Source organism: Plodia interpunctella, chromosome 17 (assembly GCF_027563975.2).
Source record: "Plodia interpunctella isolate USDA-ARS_2022_Savannah chromosome 17, ilPloInte3.2, whole genome shotgun sequence".
Lineage (NCBI taxonomy): Eukaryota > Metazoa > Arthropoda > Insecta > Lepidoptera > Pyralidae > Plodia > Plodia interpunctella.
The window spans coordinates 4,096,061-4,114,179 of NC_071310.1; the positions used below are offsets into that span (position 1 = coordinate 4,096,061).

At 37.5% G+C, this 18,119-nt stretch overlaps 3 protein-coding genes across 3 annotated transcripts in view; 2 read left to right on the plus strand and 1 right to left on the minus strand.

The window, feature by feature from the left end:
• Positions 1-14: 14 nt before the first annotated feature.
• On the plus strand, positions 15-2,877 carry LOC128677366 (1,5-anhydro-D-fructose reductase-like). Its single transcript, XM_053758141.1, has 6 exons — positions 15-548; positions 629-796; positions 1,110-1,313; positions 1,552-1,802; positions 2,093-2,243; positions 2,474-2,877. The coding sequence occupies exons 1-6, from the start codon at positions 405-407 to the stop codon at positions 2,642-2,644; spliced, it is 1,089 nt and encodes a 362-aa protein (XP_053614116.1). The 5' UTR covers positions 15-404; the 3' UTR covers positions 2,645-2,877.
• On the minus strand, positions 2,874-10,128 carry Mcm5 (Minichromosome maintenance 5). The gene is made up of 14 exons (XM_053758139.1): positions 9,854-10,128; positions 9,632-9,779; positions 9,405-9,512; positions 8,888-9,060; positions 8,598-8,676; positions 7,798-7,956; positions 7,043-7,280; positions 6,578-6,771; positions 6,114-6,254; positions 5,471-5,647; positions 4,850-4,977; positions 4,280-4,393; positions 3,559-3,701; positions 2,874-3,404 (listed from the first exon to the last, which is right to left on the minus strand). Exons 1-14 carry the CDS (start codon positions 10,006-10,008, stop codon positions 3,175-3,177), a joined length of 2,187 nt encoding a protein of 728 aa, XP_053614114.1. The 5' UTR covers positions 10,009-10,128; the 3' UTR covers positions 2,874-3,174.
• A 490-nt stretch (positions 10,129-10,618) lies between these two features.
• The window catches only part of LOC128677107 (dynein beta chain, ciliary-like), a 35,187-nt gene continuing 27,686 nt past the window's right edge, over positions 10,619-18,119 (plus strand). Inside the window, exons 1-15 of the mRNA XM_053757716.1 lie at positions 10,619-10,789; positions 11,025-11,129; positions 11,895-12,063; positions 12,327-12,499; positions 12,643-12,731; positions 12,804-12,907; positions 13,119-13,307; positions 13,760-13,933; positions 14,246-14,381; positions 14,582-14,810; positions 15,486-15,677; positions 16,068-16,202; positions 16,453-16,586; positions 17,071-17,260; positions 17,819-17,920. Coding sequence (XP_053613691.1) covers positions 10,781-10,789; positions 11,025-11,129; positions 11,895-12,063; positions 12,327-12,499; positions 12,643-12,731; positions 12,804-12,907; positions 13,119-13,307; positions 13,760-13,933; positions 14,246-14,381; positions 14,582-14,810; positions 15,486-15,677; positions 16,068-16,202; positions 16,453-16,586; positions 17,071-17,260; positions 17,819-17,920 — 2,130 coding nt within the window. The 5' untranslated portion in view covers positions 10,619-10,780. The remainder of the gene's footprint in view (positions 10,790-11,024; positions 11,130-11,894; positions 12,064-12,326; positions 12,500-12,642; positions 12,732-12,803; positions 12,908-13,118; positions 13,308-13,759; positions 13,934-14,245; positions 14,382-14,581; positions 14,811-15,485; positions 15,678-16,067; positions 16,203-16,452; positions 16,587-17,070; positions 17,261-17,818; positions 17,921-18,119) is intronic.

The following is an 18,119-nucleotide window of genomic DNA, read 5'->3' on the forward strand; positions in this document are numbered from 1 at the left end:
ACGGTTTAATGAATTTGATGAATGGAGAGAATTATTGAATTAAATTTTACAGTCAATCAAATGTGGTTAAATGAAATATGAAAGATGTGCTAATAATAATCTATAATATACATTATAAATTAAAATTCCAATCTTAGATAGTGATGGATAATAACTTTATTTTAATTTGGCAATATTTTTAGTACAAGCCGCGAAATTCAAAATAATGACATAATTCCGAACGAAAAATCAATAGATGTCGCAAATTGCTAGAATTTAATACTTACTTGATCGGATGGTTATTATTTTTTAATGATTTGTTATTATTTAAAGCTACGAATACTTTATCATATTAATTTGGTTTCTGAGCGATTTTGGCCTCATGCCAATAATTCATTCTATAACTAACTTCAGCCTGAAACTATATGAAGTGTGGGATACAACTGCGCTGCATTTCTAATATTTCCCTACGATATATCAGTTTCTACAGTAGATTAAGAAAGATGAAATTTGTGACACTTTCTCAAACTAAAAATTTAATGCCCACTGTGGGTTTGGGGACTTGGCAGGTAAGTCTAACCATTGACCAATCGGAGTATAGTTTATGCAAGGTTGTGTGTATTGGGTACATGTATTTTTTTAATTTCAGGCCCCTCCAGAAGTAATAGAAACCGTAGTATATAAGGCGTTAGACCTCGGGTACAGACATATCGATACAGCATTTAATTACAACAATGAGGAGGCTATAGGCAACGCTATCAAAAAATGGATTAGTGATGGCAAAGGTACAAGACAAGATTTATTTATTACGACCAAGGTTAGTAAATTGATTGTCCTTGAATATGTTGATGATATGCTATTTTTAGGCTATATTTTAACTGTTCAAAAATTACACCGAAATCTGACCAATACAATTGGCCACATCTAAATTTAAATATTATCATTCTGCATCCGCGGTAATCTGTTTTACCTTGGGTCAATAACTAAATATACTCGTATATTTCAAATGTCATCAAAATTAGTCCAGCAGTTTAGCCGTGAAAACGTGACAGAGAGACAGACTTTCGCAATTATAATATTATTATGGAAGTATATGGAGGTAAGCAGGATTTATTTTTCGCCTTTTTCAGTTACCGCATGTCGGTAACCGCGCGTCTGATGTTAAGAAGTTCCTGGAGCTCCAACTACGTCGGCTGCAACTGGACTACGTGGACTTATACCTGATCCATGTTGCATTCGGCTTCCACTGCGATCCGGAGAAATTGACACCATTGGTCAAGCCCAATGGAGAGTACGAATTGGATATGGACACCAATCATGTTGAAACATGGAGGGTTAGATTTTATAAACATATAGAATTAGGCAATCAAAAGCCCTCTTTTGGATAATTGGGTAGGAAATATGCAGGAACACAGGATGTTTCTTCTTAATGGAATTATTTACATGTTTTTATATAATGTTCTTGTCAGTGGAGTTCCTTCCATCTCTCTCTATGCTTAGCCATTATTTTGACAAGAATGATGTTCTTAAATGATGAATGAAAGTATAATATAACTAAAACATATTTCGTAGGTAATGGAGCAGTGTAAACAGGAAGGCCGTATTCGTAACTTAGGATTGTCGAACTTCAATGAAGACCAAATATCAAAAATCGTGAAGGAGGCGACTGTAAAGCCGCAGGTGCTGCAAGTGGAGCTGCACGCGTACTTCCAGCAGATGGCGCTGCGCAAGTTCTGTGACGAGCACGACATCATCGTGACTGCGTACGCGCCGCTCGGCAGCCCTGGCGCTAAAGACCACTTTGTTAGTAAATATAATTATAGGTGAGTAATAGTGACTATTTTAAAAAATGTTTCCTTTGTCAATCTGACCAGTAACTGTAGTTGTTGGAAGGTATCATGCTGTTCGTATGCACTTACTTCTAACCTTGTCTTTTTCGATTCGGGCCATAACTTTGTCTTTTTTATTATCTTATTAATAAAAAAATCATCCCACATATTGGTGGTATGTGTTTGAAAAAAATCAATCAATGGAAATTTATTATAATCTACTACTAATAATGAACTGAAATGATAACGGATAATAATGATACACATTTTTTCTTAATTTTCAGTCCTGACACGTTTCCAGACTTGTTGGGCCTGCCGGAAATAAAACAGATAGCGGAGAAACACTCAAAGACGCCTGCTCAAATACTGCTGCGTTTTTTGGTGCAGCAGCAAATTGTGGTTATACCGAAAAGTACAAGCGAGCATAGATTAAAGGTTAAAAAAATAAAATTTCAAATTATAAGCAACTTCGTACCTATACAAAATAGTGCTGGTGACAATGTGAAGAAAAAAAATTACAAGTTGTTGTGGAATGGAATAAAAGAAAAAAATATATCCGCAAAATATAACTGCCCTTTTCAGCATTCATGTAAAAATAATAATTAAGGTCACTATACTAATAGTAACTACAATTACATTACAACAGGAATATATTTTCTTTCCAGGAAAACATGGGTATATACGATTTTGAATTGCTACCAGCTGAGGTGAACGTACTGAAAAAGTTGGACAAAGGCGAAAAAGGTCGCATTTTCAATTTCCTCTTTTGGAAGGGTGTTGAAAAGCACCCAGAATATCCGTTTAAATTATCTGGCTTGGACGCCACACAAACATAATCTGTTAAAGATGTTATAGCTAATAACGACATTCTAGTCAATTTCTACCTCCGAGTAATATAATTATTAATAATTATGACAAAGTCATACCTGCACAGTAGTAGGTATATGCAATATACGTAGTATGCTGAATAGCTTTATGAAATGACTGATGAAAATGTTAATTTATTGTGCTTTGAGCATAAATTATGTTTTAATTTGGTTTTGTCCCCGAATAAAAAATGATATGTACATGTTGATTCGTTTTTATTTATCAAATTTTAGATTACAAATATAAAAAGTGGCGGCGAAGGTAAATTAACGGTGCCACTTCGCCGGTCAAAACATAGGTGGAATAACTTCTTAAAACTATGTGAAGGTAGATTTACATCAAACAAGCGAATGCTCACTTATTCACACTCTTTGTTCATCAATATCTGGCCGCAGGCTGTGGCTTAGCATTGAATCACCAGATTGGGATTGATTAATAGGATAGAATGAGCATTCGTAGGTAAATGTAACTTGACACTACCAGTAGTGCCTTAACAAAATCATGAGAGCCTATACAGCATCTTCCTCTGCAGTCGATGTTGCAGTTCGCCTCTCCTTATCATCGTGTGTATGACCTTCTGGATGGCCCGTTCAGGGTACTTCTGTTTGAGGAAGTCCTGTATGATGGTCTGTTCGGAGACCTGCGAACCGACTGCGAATCTCCGCTTCAGCTGCTTCTCTATGCGCGATAGCATCTCGTGGTCTTCCTCTGTCGTGAAGCCTTCCGCACCTATGCAGAAAAGATATACCTTAGTTGACACTAGTAGAAGAAATTGACATTGATTTATTTTTCAAAATGAAAGACAAAATACTATTGGGATATACTGATTTGATTTTGAATAGCGAACGCCGACAGCTGCATCTTGTGAGAGTCCGGTATTTACCCGCGAGTGAGCCGGACATGGCGGCGTCGAGCGTGGACACCTGGAACAGGCGCAGCGCCTCGGCCACGTGCGCCTCCGTCGCGAACGCCGACAGCTGCATCTTGGCCAGCGACTCCGAGATGCGCACTATCGCTTCCAGCTGTCTGCAAATGTTATCACATACTGTTACTATTTGTGACTGGTATTTAAATCCCAGCGGACCTACCATACTACCAGTGGTATGGTGAGTCTAAAAGTATACCGCTGAGACAATATAGTGTTGTGGACTACAATGATAGGCTATCTAGTACGAGAAGTAAAAACTGCGAGAACTGGTATGAAAGAGTAGATGAGATAAAACAGGAATCAGTCCTGCTGGTGAAATCAGATTTTTTAAATTGGCTACAAAAAATAATTTGGTTTGTGTGTGTGTGTATGCCTATGTGAAGAATATAATTACAAAATCAAATAAAAGCATTTTTTTCAACATCAGAAAATATTGCACATTTTTAGGGCGCCATTTAGACGTGCAATACTAATCGCACTTCGCACCTGCTTGCAATATAATCGAAAAAAAAAGTCCCGTAAAGTTTCACAATATTTCATAATTATCCAGTGACTAGCCCGCAAAAAATATAGTGTCCAATTTATCGATGATCCATATTTTGATATGAAAAGGTGCCAGACAGACTTACACATTTATAATATTAATATAGAAAGGAAAATTACAAATGGTATGAACCTGACAGTGATGGGTATAGACAGCCGCTTGTCCGCGTGTCGCTCGTGCTGACTGGCGCCCGTGCGCATCAGCACGTAGCGGGCCCGCAGTCGGCTGGCCGCCGCCTCCGACAACCTGACAGAGGGATATATACTTTGTAGCTTTTTGCGAAATATATAATTTAAAATTTAACGAAATAAAAAATACTGTAAAGGTCTGGTTTTTAAATAAATGCTTTCAGTTTGGAAGATCTAGTTTAAATGCCGTTGACGTCATAGTAATAAAATGTAAACAACTTTTTACCGTACCGAAGTCGAAGCACCTTCATAGACACTTTATACGTCAAATGTTATTACAGTATCTAGCTTAAAACTAGATGATATTATATAGTATATTTCAAAGGTTCAAATTAGTTACTTATTCGAAGATATGGGCTCAGATATAGGTTGCAATTTTTGTTGATTATAATAAAATTATCAAGTATCCCAAACAGAAATTTGTTATACTCGGCCATTTACATATGGCCGGCCCCGTTCGCTTCGCTGGCTTCGCTATCGCGAACAGACAGACAGACGCGGCAGAAGGCAATACCTAGGTCCGCAGCGCGCGCGACAGTAGGCCGCATAGCGCCGCAGCAGCGCCAGCGGCAGCTCGTCCGCCGCCGCGCGCTGCTGCGACTCCCCGCCCATGTGCACGGAGATTATGTGCTTCGCTAGCGTCTGCAATGAGGACAACGCATTGGTCAATCATCTGCCGACCTGCCATCTGCTGATAGGCCTCCGTCTATGTCAACCTTCTTTGTCCTAGCAAACTATGTGTATATACTAAATTAAGTGTTTATTTGTAAACACCGTCCATTCGATCACTAATATTAATGACTACAGCGCGGATAAGCATAGTAACTTAACGAACAGAATATTATCATCAAGGATTATGGTTTTGGTCATCTCAACTATTAGACCCTCGACCATTCACACTCTATATTGTCAAACATAGCCGTCCTCGTTATAAGTCGTCGTGTGTGTTTTATTCCATCAGTACTTTGAATTGTTTCATACTGTCGTTTCTATTGTTACGTAGCTGTAAGTCTTCCTAAATAATAATAAATAAATTAGTAATAATCACGACCCTCATGAAAATTATGTTTGTTCCGCTTTCGTATATACGGGCGAAACCGCGGGCAAGCTGGTTTTTAATAAATGTCACACTCACAATATCTCTATTCTGGTCGTGCTCGTCTTTGACAATGAAAATCATGTCGAACCGGGAGAGGATGGTGGGCATGAAGTCGATGTTGTCGTCCGCCTTGGTGTCGTCCCAGCGGCCGAACACCGAGTTCGCTGCGGCCAGCACTGAGCACCGCGAGTTTAGCGTCGTCGTTATACCGGCCTGGAAAACAGAAATGTTCATTAATTTTTTTATTATATACATTTTTTGATATTTAAACTTTTAAAATTTAAATGTCTAATTTAATTTTTTTTAACTTATCCTTACATATTATAAAACAAAGTCCTCTGCCGCGTCTATCTGTCAGAAACAACTGCCCGAATATTTATCATCAGATAGTGTGATTCCTACAGGTGTATAATTTATTATGTTATTGCCCGAGCGAAGCCGGGACGGACGGCTAGTTAAGACTAAAAAAAGATTTAAAACTTTTTGGTGCAATAAATATTATTTATTTATTCATGGACAAAACATACCAATGTAAATATAAAACTTACAAATAGGAATTGCATAGATATTACCTAGTAATTTATTTCTAAGGAATTTTCATTTTGTTTATTAAATTGAATACTAATAGTAAAAAATAACATATGTATTAAAGGAGAAACTTTCGCCCCTATGTGTATACCTTGGCGATGGAGATGGTCTGTTGCTCCATGGCCTCGTGTATGGCGACGCGGTCGTCCTCGCGCATCTTGTCGAACTCGTCGATGCACACCACGCCGCCGTCCGCCAGCACCATCGCGCCGCCCTCCATCACGAAGTTGCGCTGGAATATTGTTACATTTTCAGCAATGAACCGTAAAGGTTGCCATCTATGTTGCACGTATGTATGAAATGAACTTTGACGCGCGCGATTTAATACTCAATCATCAAAGAATATGATTTTCTATTCTATATACATTTTGATTCTATAGTTACCGGAAAATTTATTTAGTTTCAGATTATATGTTAGCTACCCTTGAAACACAAGAATTCAAGTAAGCTATATTTGCTAACGTCGACTTAAAAAGGTTACAAATTAACTTGCACTCCAAAAATTTTTCTCAAGGAACTGGGTGAAATAGAGAAAAAACTAAAATTGATACTTACACTTCCCGGGTCACGAATAACAGAGGCAGTGAGACCAGCAGCCGAGGAGCCTTTCCCCGAAGTATACACACCAATCGGCGCCACCTTCTCCACAAACTTTAGAAGTTGGGACTTAGCGGTCCCCGGATCTCCTAGCAGCAAGATATTGATGTCCCCACGACGGGTCAGCCCATCTGGCAGACGTTTGCGGGAACCTATAATAGGACATTTATATAAAACTAACTTTTTCAAATACTTAATCCTAAATTACCTAGGAAAATACAAAAAATATCGATAGCTGCTCTTCAATTAGGTTGTACTTCCTAGATGAATAGTACATAGCTGAACATAGACATGTATTTGTTTGTGAACCTTCGTAACTAAATCTACGACATATAACCAAAGAGCAGGGAAATCGATGTAACCCCAATAAAGTATCATCATCATTCAGCGAGGGTCATGTTGGTAACAATAAAATATACACACCTCCGAACAGCAAAGCGGCGATAGCCTTCTTCATATCGACAGCTCCGAAGACACTGGGTGCGATGGACTTGGCAATGCGGTCGTAGACATCGGGCGCGGCGGCCAAGCGGCGGAACTGCTCCTCCTCGTCCGCGCTGAAGGGCAGCAGCCCGCCCGCGGCCGCCTCCTCCGCCGTCAGCCCCACCGCGCGCACGTACGACGACCGCACGCCTACTGAGCCTTTGTCGCGGCCCTCGCGCTGCTCGTCACAATAAATATACTGGTGTTACATATATGTTCTGCTATATATTGCTAAACTCCGAAGTGCTTGTAGCCAGCATGATATATTTTGGTGCAGGGCTGAGGAAACATATTTATTGACTAAACCTCCTCAATCCTAACTAATATTATAAATGCGAAAGTAAGTTTGTTTGTTACTTCTTCAAGCTCTATTTACTCAACCAATATTATTGAAATTTTTTATATGTGTACTTTGAAGTATGGAAAAGGACATAGGGTACTTTTCATACAAAATCAAAATCAAATCATTTGTTCAGAAATTAGGCCTTCACAGGCACTTTTTCACGTCATAATCTAAATTAAATGATATTTACCAAAGCTACAAACTACTAGCATTTGGGAACTACCACACTGCTGAAAAGAAATGCCGAAAAAAACTCATACAGTGTTGGTACCTATTATGCCAGAAGGGCTTATCATTCTGGAAAATTATCGCGGGCGAAGCCGCGGGTAAAAGCTAGTTATCACTCACTCACCCCAATCTTGGCAATCTTCTTGATGGAGTAGATCCCCAGCACAGTGACCCGGGCCCCAGGCGCCACTTTCTCACACAGCACTCGCTCACAGTAAACGGTCAAGTGCCGCGGCATTTCGCCCTGGGGTATGCTCTCAGGGGCTTCTTGTAATTTCAACACCTAAAAATAATTCATGCACACTAAGACTTTGCTATTTATTAACATTTTGAAAGAATATTGCGCAAATGTGGTGGCTTTGAAGAAAAAGATGATTAATCTATATAATTAATCAAAAATTGTGTGAAATTGGTATTAGCAATGAAACCAGCATTAAATACAAGATCTATATCTGCTGGCAAATTAGTAGTTCCTCAAGTAAATAATTATTTTGGAGATAAGACATCAAAGAAAAGAATTCCTTATTTGTTGAATGGTTTGCCCACAGATCCATGAAACTAATAAAAAGACATTTAAAAAAATATTAAATATTTTACTATTTGGATAGCATTTTGAAAGTAATTAAATTTAACTTATTTCTTTATAATTTCAGTACATTTACTTCAAAATTCAGTATGGTATACAATTTGCTTAAGCATTGTTCTCTCTGCCTGTTTATAATGTTTAACAAATATTTCGTTTAATTAACTTTGTTAAGTTTTGGCACTTCTTATTTTCTTTTATTAGCACTAATTTTGTTAAACTAAACCTGATTCTGCAGTCAACAAAAATATGGTTTTGTGGAACTTATTCTAGTGTATGCTTGTATTGTGTATTATGATACAAATAAATAAAATAATAATAATATAAAAAAGAGCTCCTACCTGGTAGTCTATGCATTTACACTTGTCCGGAATGATGAAATATGGATCCAAGGGACATTTTGGACGACCAGTTTGCTCTCTAAAAAAAAGAACTACTTTAGAATTTAATCATTACAAAAAAAATTATGCATGGAGGATTATACTAATAACTAATGAATATATACTAAATCTGATCTGACTTGATTAAAATCTAACACCAGTGTTAGCAATAATATACTTAAAGAGAAGAATGTATAGAGGTGGAGTCGTTGCTACTTCTAACATTATTATAAAATTATGCCTGTACTTACGTATTACATTTTCTTGGCATAATATATCCTTCCAGACCAGGCCGAACTGGTAGATTGGGGATGATGTTGCGGCAAGAACGGCACTGGATGGAGATTTTAGTGGCTTTTGCTTTTATACCTGAGGCTGATATTACTATGCCTGGAATCTTCACCAATCTGGATACAGTTTCAGACTGAAAATTTAATATTTTAAGAATAATTTGTATTTATATAGTCATCATTGTAAGGAAATAATATACTGATTAAAAAGGCTTCATCTCATGATAATCTTAGACATATTTAATATCTCTAGGTTAAAGGCCAGTGCAAGGCCAGTCTCTAGATTAAACACCAAATGTGTATGCAACATAGATTCGAGTGAGTGCAGCCTCAATTCTTTACAATAGAACACATATAGATGCTGTATATATATTCAGTTTGCATGGCCCTGAATCCATTCAGTAGATTTAGTGGGATATCTATATAAACTGTCACATTTTAGATAATGAGAAAAATTTAAACAATACTAATACCTTACCTTCAATTCTCTCAAGTTAGATGCATGTGCGTCTGAAGACAGCAAAACTTGTATATCTTCAACCTTTTCCTCCCCTTCAGGTCTTGGTGCTGTCAATTCATCAGCCAACTGTATAATTACAAACAAGGTTGTAACAGAGATCACAATAATAAACTACTCTAATTAAATATCATTTAAAAAGAGCAAAGTTAGTATAACCATGTTTGTAAAATTTGTTAGGTACTGACCTCTTTTGCTGCTTCCTCTAAAATAGGTAAATGTTCTGTAGGTTTCTTATAAAGTTTTTCAGCTAATAGTTCATCGAAGCTAGATAAATCTTCAATATTAATCTCTACCCAATATTGTCCTAAATTATAGTTGCGTTTGAGAGCATCCCTAAAATAACAATAGGTTAAAGGTTAAGTTAAACTTCATCTATAATAATATATGGAATGGTAAATAAATTTTACCTGTATTTAAAATCAAAGTTTCCCGTGTGAAATTGACGAATAAATTCTTTAAATTTTTTCTTCACTGCTTGGAGGTTAATCTGATCTTGTGATTCATTTTCTTCTACACCAAAGTTATCAGAAAAGAAAACGCCTGGGTCATCAAAACCTTCCATTTTTACTATTTAATAACTCTGTTTCAATTTATTACGAACAATAATTATTTTATTTCTATATAAAATAACAGAAATCCTCAGTCACAACCAAACAACACACAAGCAATTTTGGCGCGTAAGTTTGACATAGCTGTCAATCAGACATTTTTTTAAATTGTTTTATAAAATGACGCAAATCATACAAATTATCATATCATGAAGACTGATTGTTTAAACTCAAACTTAAATATTATTATTGCAAAAACTGTTTATATTTCAATGTATACTTTCGATAGCATATCAAATTATCCAAATCCACAGCAAATTCATCGCTATTATTACTGAGATATAGATTGTGACTATAGAGGTGGTATAGAGGTAGGTAAGTATACAAAGCAAGAAGTAGTAAGACCACGAGTTTTGATATCACATATCTACGTATATTTCTTTCCGTTGTAGCGACAGAACAGTTGCCAACGATAGATTTAGAAAGGGCTGCTCTCAAATTGGCAGAAACCCTTTCCTACAATGATCATTTTCAGATTGAATAAAAAAAGTTTTGAAAATTGGCTCCAAATTCAAAAAATCTTTGAGATTTGTGTTACTATAGTTACAATGTAAACAAAAAAATTATAAAACAACAAACAGTGCATATTTATATTTTAGAATATTATTCTGTAATAATAATCTAATATTTGAAGATATGTAAAATACTATTATAATATTTATTTTGCAATACCCACGATGATAGTTGATTAATTAGTGTTACGATAAATAAAGATTTTGTCACAAAATGGGTGATGTAAGTATATATATAACAAAAACCAAATATTAAATTTATTTATTTAGATACAAATTGTAAAGTTCACAGAATGTTGTTGAATGAATAGTTCACAGAATTGTAAAGTTTACAGAATCACAGAATGTTAGTTACACCCATTTTGTTCTTTCGCTTGCCATTTTACGAATCATATTTATACATAGTAGGTATACGTATACGTTTTAATTTATGTTTTTCTCATATTTTTTTTCACCAGAAAGAGGACGTAGACACTCGTCTCGAGTTCATGAGTGAATATATACTTAAAACACTTAAGCAGAAAATAGATAAATGGGCTAAGTTCATCACAGGTGATGAGAGAGTAAGTACTAATAAGACTATTTGAAAATCTGTTGTTACTATTATTACTTTGTGGTCACACTAAGCGCTAGTCCAAAGTTTCAGTCTATCATGATTACGTACATCGTGGCAGTACACAGTGTGGCTATAAACCAAAAGTCAGGGTTCGCGTAAAAAATACATTTTGATGATTCGGCTATGGTTTTAGAACCGTCAAGCTCCCCGACGACAACCCTCTTTGGGAATGCTGTTGTTGTCTATTAAATGTTAAGGCTATGTGTAGTTGCCTCGTACGATATTCACGGGAGGATATGGAGTGGTCCTATTCTATAGCGGCACCCCACTACAAACATCGAACGACGACAAAGAATTTGTAACGCGAGTGGGTTTTAGGAATTCTATAGCGGGAAGGTTCGTGACGTACCTACGAACCTTCCCGCTATATGATTGCTAAATAGAACTGTGAATTGATAGAAAAAAATCATATCTTTATCGCTATGAACATACTGCTAAGTAGTTATTTATAAAATCTGTGCTATTACAATGCGAATGTTGGCGATAAAAATCATGCAAAATTTACAGGATAAATCTTACTTATTTATACATACAGGCAGAATAAAACGTGCACACAGTATATTTAGAAGAGGCGATCCGAGGCGCTTAGTTTACTAAAAAAGCAATGAAATGTATTAAAATTAAAACGTTATATCGGCGACATTTACTGTTGTATTTATTATGTTCATATAAGATGAATTTTGTAAGAGTTGATAATTTTCGAAATTTTCAGCACATTTTGTTCCGATTTTTCGACATGCCAAAGTATGAAATCATAGTATTTCGCATGAACACCGCCGGGCTGCTGACGTGCGCCACAAATTTCCCCCCCATAAGTAGGGGGAAAATGGTGTACTTTCTACGGAACATCGATGACAAACTTACTCAATCTAATTTCCGAAAGTTAAGTATTTTATGTAAACAAGCTAGTTGATTTTTTGTAGCAAGAAGTTGAATTTCTTCAGTCAGTATAATATAATTGGTGACGGTATGTAAGTTAGCTAGTATCTCGAGGTATGTATACCATTGTAAATATAATGGATGCTACTTTCTTCAATGATTCTCCAAGGTTTGTAATAATTTTCGAAAATATCATAAATTACCGAAATATTAATATAAGACAAAATATCCAATGTACCTATATAATGTGTAAATTATAAATTACAGTCGATTACTATCGGCGAGATCTCAGGCAATGTGTTGATGGACCTGAGCGTGATGGCGGACGAGGTGATCGGGCCGCTGCTCTGCAACCCCGAGAACCAGAAGGGCTGGCCCAAGATCGTGCGCCACGACATGCGGAGGCACATCAACGATCTGAGGAATCTCATGACGCAGGTCAGTCAGTAACGAGATGTTAGGAACGTGCTACGGCTGGACCTTTCTGGGAATTATTGTGCTATAAGTGATTCTATGAGGTCAGAATTGATGAAAGCACCTTCGTCTAATTGAATAAATTGACAATATTGTTATTCCTGTAGCTAAAAGGAGAGATGGCCAGTCAAGTAATGTTGCCCATGCCTGCTGGTGTCGAGAACATTTACCATGCCGAATCGAGATTAAGAGAAAGGTAAATTCAGTTCTTACTTATACGATGTTTTTATTGCAAAATTTTACTTAATGGTCTTGGACTTCCTTGCAGTGATGGTGAAGATGTAGACTTGTATTTGAAAACGAACATCGAAGGCGCTATAATCAAGTGGGCCCAACAAGTGCACGATTTGTTACAGGAGGATTCCTACATAGGTTCGCATACTTGGTTTTAGTATAAAAAATATTCTCTCTCTTATCTGAACGTACTGTCTTTTCGGATTTCTGGATGGCCTTCCTCATGCCAGAGATCAGATTCATATTAAACCGTTAGTTCCTTACATCAACGTATTCAAACAAATGCATGAGTAATGATTAACTATACTATTTCCTATTATTATATTTATATTTTCCAATTTCCTATCAGCGTTCAAGAGGACTAAGTTTCCTCTACCGAGTGCTGACATAGACTTCTACGCGAGTAGACTGCGCAATCTGGAAGGCATCTACTCCCAGCTGAGGGACCCGCGAGTCAAACGCATGGCGCACTACCTCGAGGACACCCGCAGCGTCTACCTCAGCTGCTTCAAGACTATGCTTACTAATGTTGTGGCTTGTAAGTCAAATTATAATTCTTTCTCTCTCATACTCACGTATTTCCGGTTACAACCACGGCTATGAGGCCGCGAAGTCCGGGGTCAGCGTAAAAAGTAAACCTTAACATTTTGTAGATTCAACTGTATTTTACAACCAGCCCGAAGTCAACTCTCTCTGGGAATGTTATTGGTGTCTAGCTGCTGTCCCATAGTCGCCTCGTAGGACATCTACGCGGAGGATTTAGAGAGGTCTTTCTATGGCGGGATTTAACAAATATTGATTAATAAATATTTGCGAAGACCAAAGCTGGGTTCTACTTTCCTACTTTCGAGTCGAAATGGGCAAAAGATGTATAATGTGACGACAAACTTTTGTCTTTTTCCACCTGTTGTATGCTGATTTAAAATCAGTCCGGTAAGTAGTTTTCGTCAATTGACAAAAAGACAAATCAATAACAATAATTACTTTCAGCAATCGTAGAGTGCAGAGATATTTACGTATACCAGAAGCCATTGTTGACGCATTTTGAAAACTACGAAGGCACTGACTTTTCTGACTCGAAGCCTCTGATTCGGCCCATGTTCCACTGCATTGGCTTGCTATGGGGAAATTCTAGATACTACTGCAGTGTGGAGAAATTGATACGTGAGTTTTATTTCTCTGTTTCATAAAACGATGTATTTTTTTCACACATAGGAATTGAACTATATTTTTCCACCAGGTATTTAACTTTATCCCTTACACTGGTATAGTTTTTCATACTAACAATAAGGAACAAATCTCTAACAGTGAAGAAGTGGTTTATTTTGTTTTTTATTAAGGCTTGTCCTGTCTTGGCTCAAAAACATCAGAGAGAAATGAAAACTGTTTAACAAACTATCATAAAATTTCGATACAAATTAATGACACATTACCCAATAACAGTTTGCTCTACTCGAATGAAATATTTGCCTGCAGCTTTACTTCGCGAAGTGTGCAACTTGGTGATCCAACAATGCACGAACTCCATCGATCCTGCCTCCATATTTCAAGGAGAAGCGGACGAGCAGCTGATTAAGTTGAGGAAGGCTCTCAATATTTTGACACATTTCGTGTAAGTTTTATACTAATTGCGTTATCCTAACTTCTTCAGAAATCGCACTATCTAATGGTGAAAACCGCTTGAAAATCCATGCAGTAGTTTTTGAGTTTATTCGCGAACAGACAGACAAACAAACGCAGCACAGTTTTGTTTTATAATATGTCAAGTATATTGACCTTATGTTTATCGAATTAAATTTCTAACGTCTACAGAGAGACGTATGAAATGAATCGCGACAAAGTCCACACTTTCTTCCCGGGAGGCGTGATGCCGGTCCGCTGGTCGTTCGACTTCGACCGCGTCTTCATGAGGTTCAACGTCTACATGAAGCGACTCAAAATGATCGAGGAGATTCTCGAGGCGACGGTCGAGATTCTCAAGCTGGAGAAAGTAGAGTTTTGCGGGCTTAGGGGCAAGATTCTTAGCACTGAGTGTATGCAGGTACAAATTAAAGTTTCTCTAGTGTAACTCTCTCTTTCTCATCCTCGCGTGTTCACGGTTACATTCGGAGCTGTGACGCCGAAAAGCACAGGGTTCAAGTAAAAAATCAACCATTAAATTTTGAAGATTTGGCTATGTTTTAAAACCGGCTGCCAGACGTCAACCCTCGTTGGGGAATATAGTGTGACTATAAAAATAAAGTTACACTTCTCCTCTATATATATATCACACCCTAGATCTGCGGTATCATTTAACCACGAACTATACATAAGTTTTAGCTAAGCTTAGTTAACATAATTTATATGTCCAGTAGATAGGTGTTATTTACATCTATTAAAAAAATAAACGCGGTCCCGACAAAAGAAACGTGCAATAACAACTACTTCTATTAATGTGGAAACATTTGTAATTAAATCAATCAAAAGCATCAGTTCGAGCTCCATAGAGCCGTTTTCAGGGGTGTATGTGTCGAACACAGTCAGTTTGACAAATACAGTAAACTTGTTAAAAAGAGGCAAATTAGGTACAGATGTTAGGCTGTGCTAGCTTGACGTCGTTAAGGATGATGTGCGTGACAATAGTCTGACAACCGTGCGAAGTGCGCTCAATATCTGAGGAAGAAACCGGGAAAATGCTCAGATATGAGAGATTAAACTTGTTAAAGTATTTTTTTAGGTTCTAGATGAATACACACTGATTTACCAAAACCTGGGCAATATCACGTACGACCCGGCCGATCCGGAGGATAATAAGTTCCTCCCGGACTACGCCAAACACATGAAAGTGATAGAGGATGTCGACAGGCGATTAGCGTCCTTATTCTCGCAGGGATTGGACGAGTGTCACAATCTTGAACACTTCTTTAAGGTATTCGTTACTTTTCTTTTAAAGGTAGTTTTTAAATTTAAAAAAATATGATTACTCATTATGTGCGAGGAAAACTAGCTAGGAAAACGAACTGTTAACTGTTCAAACGCGTAAGGTTTTTGACAACATAGACCAGTAGTATTTGTGAATCTAGAATGGCGAAATTCCCACTATCTATTTGACGAAATCATGGTCACTAGGTAGTAGTCATTTGGCAGTCCTGGGTTCAATCCCAACGCGGGAAAATATTCGTACTTATTTTCATACGGTTAGGATAGTCTACGGTTCTGTATTAATTTTGCTCGTTTCTGTTATCGGCCCACTATACAAGCTTAGTGTTTAGTTTGACCCAATAAGTGTAGTCCATTTTTAAGATCTGCCCATTTTCAGTTCTTCCAAATCATGGGAGATCTGTTCCATCGGCCCATCATCAAGAAGGAAATGAAACCCAAACTGTCGAAGCTGCTCGATTTTATGCACCAGAATCTAGACAACGTCAAGGAAATTTACGATGAAGAGATGTCGGTACGTTGTTATAGCTTTGCCGATATTAACTTGATTTAAATATTTATTTTAAGTTGGTGGGTATCTAGTTACACGTTGCTGCTAAACATGGTGTAAATAGGCAGGTATATTCATAACTTTATATTTAAGTGTATAGGTGTGCACGCCGATTTATAATTATAGTTTTATGTATTTTTTTTTATTATTACTAATAATCTTTGAAAACCATGATTAACCATAATAATGTTGAAACACATATTTTATAAACCAGAAATTGACAAAAGGCCCTGAACGACCAATGGTGGACAACTATTTGCCTCCTGTAGCTGGTATGATCTGGTGGATTTACAAGTTGCGGCGACGACTCGTGATGCCCATGGAAGAATTGATCATGTTTGAAGATCCGTAAGTATAATTATATTTACTGTTAGTTTGACGGCCTCGGTGGCGCAGTGGTAAAGTGCTCGCCCCTGAATCGAGAGGCCTCGGGTCAGAACCGCGGTCGGGTCATGATGGAAAATGATCTTTTTCTGATTGGCCCGGGTCTTAGATGTTTGTATAGACAAATATGTATATGTATATGTTATAGAATATAGTATCGTTGAGTTAGTATAGCATAACACAAGTCTAGAACTTACTTTGGCTCAGTTCAGTTCAGCTCAGTCTGTGTGATTTGTCCTTATATGTTTATATATCTACTGTTACAAAAGTCGACTATTGGACTTGAGCTTCTCATGCCCAAAGGGTAATTTTACCTCGATAGATATCATCTATTGATCGTTCTATTTCTTCAATGCCTATTTTAACTTTCAAGCCGCCTAACGCATAGTGTGGCGTGTAAATCCATATTTTTTGTATTGTGATTGTGAAATAAATATACTTTCAAAAGGATAATAGAGACAGAGTACGCCATGTATATGAAGCAGAAGCACAACGAGATGCTGGGCTACCTGAACGTGCTGGAGGACCGGCAGTTCAAGCAGTGGTGCGCCACCGTGCCCGGCATCTGCAAGGTGCACCTCGCCAAGAACCTCATCTACAGGGACCCGCCCTTCGTCAGGAATAACTTCAGCCCTGAGGTCAGTAGCCAATGCCTCCTTTCTATTCCTCGTGCCTGAGGGTCTTTTTTTAAATAAATAATGGTGTGGGCAAACGAGCGTGCGCGTTGTCTGATGGTAAACGTCCATTGACCAGTAACCCGATACGGACACCGATGCGTTGCCGACTTTGTAAGAGATGTCTCTATGATATAACCTCTCTTTTTTTTCTTGGTCATAAGTGGAATGAAACATTTGTTGATTCACACGGTATATGATAAATTATCAACTTTAGTGCAGGTTTCCTCACGATGTTTTCCTTCACCAGAAGCAGGTGGTGAAAGAGTCAGATCGGAATAGGAAATTCACGTGGCACAAATAGATTTCGAAGCTGGGACTTTTCGGTATACAGTGTTAACCATTGGATCACAACCGCTCCAAATGCCATTGCATGTAATGCCAAACCATTTCAAAAATTTTCCAAACCCTACGGGAGCGAAGCCCCAGAACACAGCTAGTGTTCCGGGGTTTCGCTCCCGTAGGATTATCGGGATATTGCACCTTATGATCCTATGATGAACTAACGAATCTTTTTTACAGTTGGTAATGCTGTTACGTGAAATACGTTACATGAAATATTTAGACAAGCAGGGAATACCGGCTGATGGGCTCGAATTGTATGCTCGGAATGAAAAATTGCAGGTATCTCCATAATTTATTTTGTCTATTTTACTTTACTATGTGTTTTGATTTAGGATTTCCACGCCATTTGATTGGCAGTCTGACCGAATGACAAAAATTTTCGAAACTTATCGTAAACCTAAATAAAGCTATCTTTTCTAAAATACGTCAAATGATTCCTGCCCTGACTGTATCGGAAAAATGACAATCTTGAAAATTG

Excerpts from the sequence above, each read along its gene's own strand:
- LOC128677366 (XM_053758141.1), top strand. The coding sequence starts at position 405 with ATGAAGTGTGGGATACAACTGCGCTGCATTTCTAATATTTCCCTACGA. Across the intron at positions 1,803-2,092 it reads GTTAGTAAATATAATTATAG|TCCTGACACGTTTCCAGACT; the intron begins GTGAGTAATAGT and ends CTTAATTTTCAG. Across the intron at positions 2,244-2,473 it reads CAAGCGAGCATAGATTAAAG|GAAAACATGGGTATATACGA; the intron begins GTTAAAAAAATA and ends TTTTCTTTCCAG.
- Mcm5 (XM_053758139.1), bottom strand. The coding sequence starts at position 10,008 with ATGGAAGGTTTTGATGACCCAGGCGTTTTCTTTTCTGATAACTTTGGT. Across the intron at positions 9,513-9,631 it reads TAGAGGAAGCAGCAAAAGAG|TTGGCTGATGAATTGACAGC; the intron begins GTCAGTACCTAA and ends GTAATTATACAG. Across the intron at positions 6,255-6,577 it reads TTATTCGTGACCCGGGAAGT|CGCAACTTCGTGATGGAGGG; the intron begins GTAAGTATCAAT and ends ACAATATTCCAG.